The sequence below is a fragment of the Festucalex cinctus genome, chromosome 6 (genome assembly GCF_051991245.1).
Source record: "Festucalex cinctus isolate MCC-2025b chromosome 6, RoL_Fcin_1.0, whole genome shotgun sequence".
Lineage (NCBI taxonomy): Eukaryota > Metazoa > Chordata > Actinopteri > Syngnathiformes > Syngnathidae > Festucalex > Festucalex cinctus.
Genome location: NC_135416.1, coordinates 18,866,804 through 18,877,234, shown reverse-complemented (window position 1 = coordinate 18,877,234; position 10,431 = coordinate 18,866,804). Strand labels below are relative to the sequence as shown.

General features: G+C 39.2%; 1 protein-coding gene across 3 annotated transcripts; it reads left to right on the top strand.

Moving 5' to 3' along the window:
- The first annotated feature begins 213 nt into the window (after positions 1-213).
- Positions 214-10,402, top strand: ogal (O-GlcNAcase like). Of its 3 annotated transcripts, XM_077525433.1 has the most exons (17): positions 214-595; positions 792-843; positions 1,058-1,155; positions 2,495-2,625; positions 2,913-3,084; positions 4,926-5,024; positions 5,287-5,426; positions 6,628-6,772; positions 6,856-6,954; positions 7,019-7,263; positions 7,342-7,516; positions 7,603-7,688; positions 9,136-9,228; positions 9,327-9,415; positions 9,658-9,778; positions 9,846-9,972; positions 10,089-10,402. In XM_077525433.1, exons 1-17 carry the CDS (start codon positions 523-525, stop codon positions 10,223-10,225), a joined length of 2,082 nt encoding a protein of 693 aa, XP_077381559.1. In that variant the 5' UTR covers positions 214-522; the 3' UTR covers positions 10,226-10,402. The 3 variants fall into 3 exon arrangements, with proteins under 3 accessions (XP_077381559.1, XP_077381558.1, XP_077381560.1); XM_077525432.1 differs by having other exon boundaries at positions 7,019-7,516; XM_077525434.1 differs by lacking the exon at positions 792-843 and having other exon boundaries at positions 7,019-7,516.
- Positions 10,403-10,431: the final 29 nt, after the last annotated feature.

Below are 10,431 nucleotides of genomic sequence, written 5' to 3'. Positions count from 1 at the left end.
CCTATTTCACAGGGTGTGGAAATATCAGAAATGCCTGATGTTCGGAATTGTCCATATACAAAGTTGTGTGCCTCTCCAAATCATGTACTGTACAATCAACTGAATGAAACCTCTTAAGGATGATTTGTGGAATAGAAACAGGAGCTTAGTGGCAAAGTCTTATAGTACTAGTAGCCTATGTACTGTCCCTTTAAGAAGCTGATACACTGTCACTTTAAGACGTTCATCCGGCAGCAAGTGACGTTGAGTCCATGCGGGAGTCGCGAGCCGCGGCCCATTTAGTGGTAAACTTCACTCATCTTCACGTGTGGTTGTTTATGCGCTACATATTTACAAGTGCAGACTTTAGAGCTTGGCAAGCTCCGCATTACGCAACTGTGTGTGTATGCGCGCGCACAAGCTTCAGAGGACAAATTAAAGGGTGGCACTCTGGATTTACAACAAACCATGAGTGACAGTCTCAGGATTTGACACCTCGACTACGCCAAGATAAACTCGAGTCCAACAGACGGACAGTCAGTGATGGCAACTTCGACCGAAGTCAGCGAAAAAGCACAGAGTGGGGCCAAGCGCTTCATCGGCGGCGTGGTCGAAGGTGAGTTTTCAATCCGGGTTCGGTGGTCCTCGTCGACAATAAACGGTTATTGTCCGCGGGGGCGCATGGAGAACCAGCCGCCGCTCCCTCCCCCAACGAATATCAACAAACACGAGTATTTACAAATGCATGATGACTGACAGGATTATTATTATTTTATTAACTCTCATTTAAATCCGACCTTTGCTGGTTGCAGGATTTTATGGCCGACCCTGGACGATGGAGCAAAGAACAGAGCTGTTCAAAAGGTAGAATGGCTCCAAAGTACGAACGTCTCCAAACTTTGAACAATATTTTCACCATACAATGAATAACTGTTTTTTCCCCTCCACAAAAAGAGTATATGTTGCCATGGTGACATCACGTGGTCAACATATATTTGTCGATTTTGATTTTTGCTGTATTTAGTGACTGACAATGCTTTTTAATACGTTTGTGTAAATGTTGCTTCTACTTTCTCAGGGAACAGAAGTGGGGTTTGAACACATACCTGTACGCCCCTAAGGATGACTACAAACACCGCATGTACTGGCGTGACCTTTACTCCCCAGAGGAGGCAGGTGAGTCTGTGCCACCATCAATTACTAAATGCATTATTTGTTTGTTGCATGCATCATTAACAGCCTAAAATATGATCTTAGATGTAAGTAGGATTATTATAATTTGAGCAAAATCTTAACCAGCAAATATTGACTAATTTAGTGGACATCCATGACTACTTTACTGTATCCCCTAGCTGTCACTATAATTACTGGGCGTTTCTCAAATTCTAGATTGATAAAGTATCAATATGACCTCTGTCATCATTATCTCTGCGGAGACATCGGAAAGGTGTTCATTTAAACTTTGACCCAATGAGTCTATCAAGCCATCTCTTTTACTTGTGCTGATAAAGACAAGACAATATCATTTCAAAGTGTCAAGAGTGTAGATACACATAGTAGATAACTGAATTTAATACCAAGAGTGGCCCAGTAAGATTGTCAACATCAGCATGAGCAGTGATTGCAAGGCCATAATAAGACTAATGAGGCATCTACGGTACTTGAAATGCTTCCAGTGAGAATTAAAAGCATTCAGGTTGTGTGCAAAGTGAAACTTTTTGTGCCCACCTGCTGTCTGCTTGTAGATACATTCGGGACTTAATGGGCTTCCGAGTAATTGCCAATATTGAGCTGCTGAAGTCGATGTTGCATATAAATGTGACTTAATCCCAGATAGGAACAAACGTTGGGTGATTGAACAATTCTAGAAGCACAAACTAGCTCAATTCAAAGAGGGTAAGTCAAGAAAGTGATGAATTACTCGTTTTGAAATGAGAGTTAAAGCCATTTAGTTCAAATTTTATTTCATTTACTTTTGAGAGGGGATTGGGAAAAAAAAAAAAAAGATCGACACCTGTGTTCAAGAATGATGCAAGTTGGATCAATATGTCAGTTTATACGTCTTATTGGGTATAAACATTCCTTGGTTATTATCCGCCTTTTGGTTGATGTTACAAAGAGAGCACAGAGAGGCCTATATAAACTGTATGAGCCCTAAAAATGGGCTAGACATGCCTATGAATTTCAGTAAGGTATGTTTTTGTTTTGTACTGTTTTTAAATGTCTCTAATAATAATAGTGATTGAAATTATAGGACATGGTTAAAAAGTCAAATTTCCATGGCATGTCTCCTTTAACTCAACTCAACTCAAGTTTATTCATATAGCGCTTTCAAACAGCCTGAGCTCTCACAAAGCGCTTTACAGAAACACAAAAAACAAACATAACATAACATAAAACATTAACACCAATACAATACAATCATAACAAATCAACATTCGTCCATTCCTTTAAACACTTGGAGACCGTATTTGTACATTTATTTAAAAAATGTTCATCTTTGTCTCATGTGCAGAGCAACTCATAGCGCTGATATCGGCAGCGCAACAGCACAACATTGACTTTGTCTATGCAATCTCTCCTGGCCTGGACATCACTTTTTCCAACCGCAAAGAGGTGGCTGCCCTAAAGCGGAAACTGGATCAGGTAGGACTTTGGATGCAATATCAGAAGGCGGAGCCATGTTTATTGCTTTTTATTTGGCAAATTTTATGAGGAGGGAGTAGTATCTGGGGCACGGCCTTCTTTCCAGCAATGAAGTCAAGTTCAGATCTCAGATGTAACCTACCTATCGGAGATAACCTATACTCACTACACATTCCAACAGTACTACAAAATGGCGCACACTATATAGTGGAATGGGAGTGATTCTTTCTGAAGGCAGCCTTAGTAACAAAAAAAAGGGTGCCAAATGTTGTCCCTTCCCTCTCCAGGTGAGAGACTTTGGCTGCAACTCCTTCTCATTACTGTTTGACGACATCGAGACGGAGATGTGTCCTGCCGACAAGCAGGCCTTCAGTTCCTTCGCCCACGCGCAGGTGGCCATCACCAACGAGGTGTTCCAGCATTTGGGAGAACCGAGCACCTTCCTCTTCTGTCCCACAGGTTGCACTCGAGAAACTGTTGAAACCAACTGGTCAAATTCTGACCAGATCTAGTTTTTGGTGACTGGTCAAATTTGTTTTACAGTGAATCCCTGCTATTCATGAGAATTAGGGACCAAGCAGAGTATTTATTTTTATTTTTTTATTTTTTTTATTTTTTAATTTTTTTTTAATATTAACAATTTGAACCCTAGGTAAAACAAAAAACAAAGTGCACATTTGCAGTCGATACCGTTTTGACATGTCAAGGAAGCTGAAACATACTCAACGTAAAACGCTAAGACTAACTTCAAAATAAAGTTTACCAAATACACTAATACAGGGGTGGCAAACTGCGGTCCTCGAGGGCCGGAGTCCTGCAGGTTTTATAGATTTCCCTACTCGAAGCGCAGCTGATTCTAATTAACAGGCTCGTTATCAGGTTTCTGCAGAGCTTGCTGATGAGCTGATCATGAATCAGCTGTGTTGAAGAAGGGAAATATCCAAAACCAGCAGGACTGCGGCCCTCGAGGACCGGATCTCGCCACCCCTGCACTAATACAATAACAGCAATGTAAATAACCTTAGTACACTTATACTTTGAAATTCACTCACGTCGTTGCGGGATTGATAGCTTGACTTGACTTCCCTTTTTTACTTATTTATCATAGTTGATTGACATTGTAGTTGCGACCGACATCAACACAATGCTATCCCAAATTCATGTTCAATCGCTAATTTAGGACGCAAAGAAACCGCTAACTAATTACGCCGTCATTGCATGATACTCCGACATAAGTGGCTAGCTGCTAACTGTTAGCATGACCAACGAGTGTCTGGCTGCCGATGTCGGTACCATATGTGTTCGGCCTGCCAGATCCATTCGGGGGCCTTCGCGTCTGGCAGGCCGAACACATATGGTACCGACACCGGCACACATTCAAGGGAATGTGCCTTAAATTGCACGTTAAGGTCTAAATAGAATTTTGTCTTCATTTATTTTTATTAAAAAAAACTTTTGACCATTAAAAAAAGAAAATCATTCAACTCAAAATGTCAAACTTAGCAGTTTAGATGATAGGAACACAACTTTCAACCTTTAGTACCTGATTTTACACATGAACCATTAAAAAGAAGAATGTTTCTGCCTCATATTACACTTAAAGGTTGTTCCTAAATCATAAATGGCTATACGAGACATTTTGAATTTATTTATTTTTTAATGGGAAAAGTCGTTTTACAAAAATAAATGAAGACGCTAAAACCTATACGGCTGCATTAGACATTTTGAATGTTCTTTTTTTTTTTTTTGTTAATGGAAAAAGCACTTTACAAAATAAATGAAGACAAAGTACTATTTAATTATTATTGTTATTATTTTTTTTTGCTGATCAGAAAAACAATCTGACTTTTGTGATCCGTTGGACCACTAATTGTTAGTGATCACGCTTTGCTCTTCGCTGCTTATTAAATGCCTCAGCCAACAGAAGCCAAGTAAGAAGGAGCCAGATGGGCTGTCATGGAAAGACAAACCACTGCATAGAATGTACCGACAAACGGAGGAAGTGGCTGATATTGAGAAAACAAATCAATGGTTGGACTGACAATACTGGCATAGACATATTGATGGTGTATAAACATCAGAAAACAACAGTTGTGACAGATATAGCAGTCCTGAATGATAGCAATGCAAAAAGATGGCGAAACATCAAACACTGAAGGAAGAACTAGAGTGCAATACTGTACTGGGAACAGCTCAAATCCTGAATTAGCGGGGGTTCACTGTACACATTTTGATACAGTCAATCAAGTCTTGGATGCATCGTTTTGCACACTAACTAATGTTCTTCCCCAAAACTCCAGATTATTGTGCTGCATTCTGCACTCCAACCGTGACGCAGTCATCTTACCTTCACACGGTAGGAGACGAGCTGCTACCGGGGATAGATGTGTTATGGACAGGTAATCTCATGCAGAAACAAAACAGTGAAAATGTTTTTCACCCCTGCTAAAATTCTCTCTCTTAGCATAGTGTCTCCATTTTAATGTTTAAGATCATCAAACAAATGCATAAATCACATAAAGACAACCAAAGTAAACATAAAATGCTGTTTTTAAATGGTGATTTGACTTCAGGGGAAAAAAAATGTACAAAGCTTAAAAAAATAAAAATAAATCTACACAAAAGAGTACACAACCTCACACAAATCAAATTTGCTTTTAGGTCCTAAGGTGGTATCCCATAAAATCTCAGTGGAGTCCATAGAAGAGGTGTCCTCCATCCTCAAGAGGGCGCCAGTCATTTGGGACAATATACACGCCAATGACTATGACCCACAAAGAATTTTCATGGGACCCTATAAGGTAAGTACTGATTGATTGAATAAATGATACACAATTTAAAAAAAAAGAAGATGTAACTTGATTTATAAGCTTTATGATTGACTCAAATTGAACAGCAAAAAACATGGCTAAGGGCTGGCGATTTCATAATTTTCAACAGGGTTGTATTTAGGGGAGGAGGAGGGTTAATCCACACGCACAAATACAAAATAGTGTTCCCTCGTTTATCGCGGGTGTTGTGTGCCAAAACTACACGCAATAATGGAAATCCGCTTTATTTAAAAAAAATAATAATAACAATAATAATATTAATAATGTTAATATGTGTGTGTGTGTGTGTGTGTGTATATGTATGTACATATATATATATATATATATATATATATATATATATATATATATATATATATATATATATATATATATATATATGTATGTATATATATATCTCCCATTATGTACATTTTTTTCCTTTTTTTTTATTTTTTTTGGTTTGGTAAGATTTTTACTTTATTATAAATGCTTTTTCATTTATCATATGTTCTTTTTTTCATTTACGTTAATTTTTTCCATTAAATTTTTTTTATTTACTTATTACAGTATAAAGCACAGTACATATTTTTTTTTTTTTTTTTTTTTTCGTTTTTAGGATTTTTAGTTTATTATGAATGCTATTTCATTCGGGGGTTTTTTTTCATTTACAGTCTTTTTTCTATTAAAAGTATGTTTGTTTGTTTATATATATATATATATATATATATATGGTTTATACAGTACAGTATATATTTTCTTGACTGGATACTTCAGAGTCTCACCAGAGTGGTGAAGTTCAGAAGGTCAGGAGACCAGAGGAAAGGTCAAAGGAAAGAAAGATGAATCAAAGTGAAATGCAGCACCAACTAAACACCACCTGCCACCCACATGGTTACAAAAACCAGAATCTTACACCAACCCCAGAAACCTCTAAATTCCAACAGATTAAGGGAGCACAGTATCTATTTTCTATCTCCGGAATGCAATGAAGTAGAGCAACGGGACAGACGGTGTTGGAAAGGTCTCATCGAGACGAATCCGCGGATGCCAGATTGTTCCAGATTGAGATACTGCCCAGCAAAGACAGAAAAAATAAAAATATCTGTGAAACGGCGAAAAATGAACCCATGATAAACAAGGGAACACTGTATATAAAAAGCTTTTGACTATGTTTATCTTCTCCATTCAGGATCGTCCAACTGAACTGATCCCCAAACTGAGAGGTGTGCTCACGAATCCCAACTGTGAGTTTTATCCAAACTTTGTGGCAATCCATACGTTGGCTACGTGGTGCAAAGCTTCTGCTGATGGAGCAACCAAGGATGTGGAAATGGGTGAGCTCTCCTGTTGGGCGGTGACGGAGTTGTATGTAAGATTTGCCACGTTGTTATTGTCGTTGTTGTGTGTCCAACATGAGGCGATGAAGAGCAAGACCCCTGCTATAGCCCCCACAAAGCCCTGACGCTGGCCCTCACTGATTGGCTGGAGGAGTTTCTGTCTACAGATCAGCTGACAGGTAGACCATCTCTTTCAATGTGAGCGTTTACAGATATGGAATTTTCCATCCATCTGTCTTCCAGCTTGCGTTAAGAAGGACTCGTCTGACGAGGAACCCATGCAGACGGACCTTGGCGAACACTCGTACGTGCCCGGACCGGGAGAGAACCCGCTTTACACGGCCGAGCCCCTCACCCTCGACGACCTGAAGCTGCTGTCCGACCTCTTCTACCTGCCTTACGAATACGGCCCCACGGCAAAGAGCATGCTGCATGAGCTGGACTGGCTCAAAGGCCACAGTCACGCTGCCGCCGTCAAGTCGGACCAGGTCACATTTCACTTCGACAAACTGGTTCCGTTTGACCCCCCCGAGATTGAAGCGCGTCGCCCGTTTGCGTGTTGCCAGACGGCCGAGTGGTGTTCGAGAGCGCGGCACTTCGACGACATGTGCGAAGCGGTGGTGCGGATGTTCAACCGCTTGTCCAACGCGCCCAACCGCCGCATTCTCTATGACCTCTACAACTACATCTGTGATATCAAGAGCGGCGTCAATCTGGCGCAAGCCTACGTCAAATCGCTAGGTGAGGCATTTCGCTACACGCAGGAAAGACAAAATGAGTTTCGTTTTGAACTCTCCTGGCTTCACAAGAACGTTTCCTCGCCACAGGAGGGCTTGGCAAACCATCGGCCCAGCTAATGAGCGATGATCCTGAACCGTGGGGATTCAGAGGAGGCCTCTCAGGAGAGTTTCAGGTGAGCTAACCGGCTTGTTGACACCTGAGAGGAATGTACGTCAAGGGGCTTTTTTCTTTTATTTGTGGGGAAAAATGTCGTCATCAAGGACTTCTCTCTCTGGCCCTGCTGGACTAATTTGAAACCATATTGGTTGGAAAAAAAAGGTAATAAAACTATATATATTAGGGCGAGAAATTAGCAATATTGCGATATTGGCACATGCAATATGCATATCGCACAGACATGCAATCAAGTTTCATATGGAATTTTATGTTTATCTAAATTTGACCAGTCAACCGCTAACTAAAATGTGCACCGCCATCCAATAGTTAGACATTATTGAGAGGTAATTACAATTAATTTCCTAAGAATATATTGAGTTTGCTAAATTTTGTTGCGTGAAAAAATTAATTCTTTAGATAATAGAAATGTAATTTCTTTAAGTACATGTTAAATATCGCAATAATATCAATATCGCTATATACAGCAACTGTATCGCATGATATTTCAATATATATATATATATATATATATATATATATATAAAATGAATGTTGGTAAAAAAAAAAAACTAAAATAATATAATAATAAATATTTTGAAAGCATATTGTTTAAAAAATAATAATAATAATTATATCAGCAGTCTGTACTACTGAATCTGAGGGCCCGGGACAGATTGGCTTAACATATTGTCAAATCCTTGCATGTAGAGCTGTCAAAATTAATCAATTAATCGACAGTAGTTGATTATCAAATGAATCATCAACTATTGTAACAATTGAGTAATCATTTGGAGACTTTTTTTTTTTTTCCCCAACTATGATAAATTGTCCAAATCCTCTGAGTTCAGCATGTCAACAGTAATAGTTCACTGATTTCTGTAGTCCTTCATGAAAGAAGACTGATTATCTTCTTGAACAGTGACCCCAATTTGCCCAAATTGCGACAGACGGAACGCATGTAGCACTTTAGTGTGAAGCACAGAGCTCTTTCTCTTGTTTTTATTGTTAGTTAGCTGGAATGGTTTTTAGCTATAGTATTTATTATGTATGTGTTATTTTTAATGTATTGGTTTAATGCCTGATTTTTTTAACTTGCTCGTATGCCATTGAATTGCCCCTCGGGGACAAATAGTGTGTGTGTTTTTTTTTTGTGTGATTGTTTTTTTTTTTTGAATTCTGTGTTTTATCAAAGTAAAAAATTTGCAAACATCGGTTTTGACTTTGGAAAACAAGGACCGAACCGGGAACATAGTACAACATCAATCCCCCCTTTTATTTTCACTTGCTACGCGAATATGAAGTACAAATTAACCACTAATCACTGGTTAATAAACAGTAATCAGAGAAAAAATACTTTTGTAATACACTTTAATGCAAAATTAAAATTAATCAGATTAGTCGATTCTAAAAATATTCAATAGTGACAGCCCTAGTTGCATGACACATCGTTTATGTCCTTGCAGAGAATGCTGCCGGGCCATGGAAATCGAGACCTGTACAAACATCCGCACAAGACGTCGGTATACTGCATACGGCCCTACTGCACCGAGGATAAGGTGAGGTTATTAAATCTGCTTAAATAAGCTCAAGATTTTTTTTTTTTTTTTATTTTTTTTTTTTGTCAATCTTGCATTGCTTCTGTTGACTTTTCAAGATGGACGTGCAGAGAATTTTTGTCAAGATGCAACAGGAAAGACAGATTGAAGACGCCTCCATGACGGAGCCACCTCTTATTAGTGATATGTAAGTTGCTATGAGATTATTATTGTAATGTGTGAGGAAATACATCCACAAGAAGTTACGCAGACTCATTGAATGCAGAATGACTTCATTTTGGTGCCCAAGTGCAAAAACAAAAGTTCCGCTGATGTTCAGTTGACAGCTCAAAAAAACATTTAGAAGAGGGCTGGAACGGATCAATGGCGTTTCCATTCATTTGAATGGGGAAAGCTGATTTGCGACATAAATTTGCATGTCTGTTGCAGCCTGTCAACTGGTGAAATCCCACCAAGCCCTCAGTGTGCGCTTGTCCTGGAGGATGACATTGGCCCGTGTGGCTACATGCTGGCACTCACAGATGCCAAAGCAGCTGCAACCTCCATTCAGGTGACACTTTGGAGTTAATAAATCCAATGAAAGAGCAAGATGATTTATTCTGTTTTACCTCCATAAGGACACAAGTGGTCGTGTACTTGAGGACTTCCCCTCATTAATCACTGGACAAGTGCTGCCGAGGGTCACCGACCCCTCTCCGGTCAAGCGTATGATTGGACAGCTGTTGTCCACTATGAGGAGTTGTGGTAAGTTGACACATGATTTTTGAGTAGATCAACTTTTAATCTACTGGGAAGCCTTTCTACACACACACAAAAAAAAAACACATTTGTTAATGAAAACACTTGGGTTGATGTTTCAGGTTCCAGAGGAGTATTCTGTATGTTGAGACACAGTGACCGGCGGATGCTGGACTTCTACACCGAAAGTAGCTCCTTCCAACCCATTAAAATGGGTGGTCTTCCACCAGATGTCATCGCCATGGGAACAAGCCTGTAATCTCAAATTGCTTCAGAAATGGTCTTATTGTGTTCAAATGTAATGTTTAGAAGCAGTCAACGCCTGCTACGAAAATTGCATTTGCATAATAAACTATGAAAGTGCTGTAATTTCTCTCTTTTTCTTTTTTTTCTTTTAATTTTCAGCACAATAAAACTAATCATTTGTTGCATTGCATTAATATTTGTTGGACTAAGTCCTTGTGT

Coding starts and splice junctions, on each gene's coding strand:
- ogal (XM_077525432.1), top strand. CDS start 523: ATGGCAACTTCGACCGAAGTCAGCGAAAAAGCACAGAGTGGGGCCAAG. Junction 6,955..7,018: donor GTCTACAGATCAGCTGACAG/GTAGACCATCTC, acceptor TCTGTCTTCCAG/CTTGCGTTAAGAAGGACTCG. Junction 9,229..9,326: donor CCTACTGCACCGAGGATAAG/GTGAGGTTATTA, acceptor TGACTTTTCAAG/ATGGACGTGCAGAGAATTTT.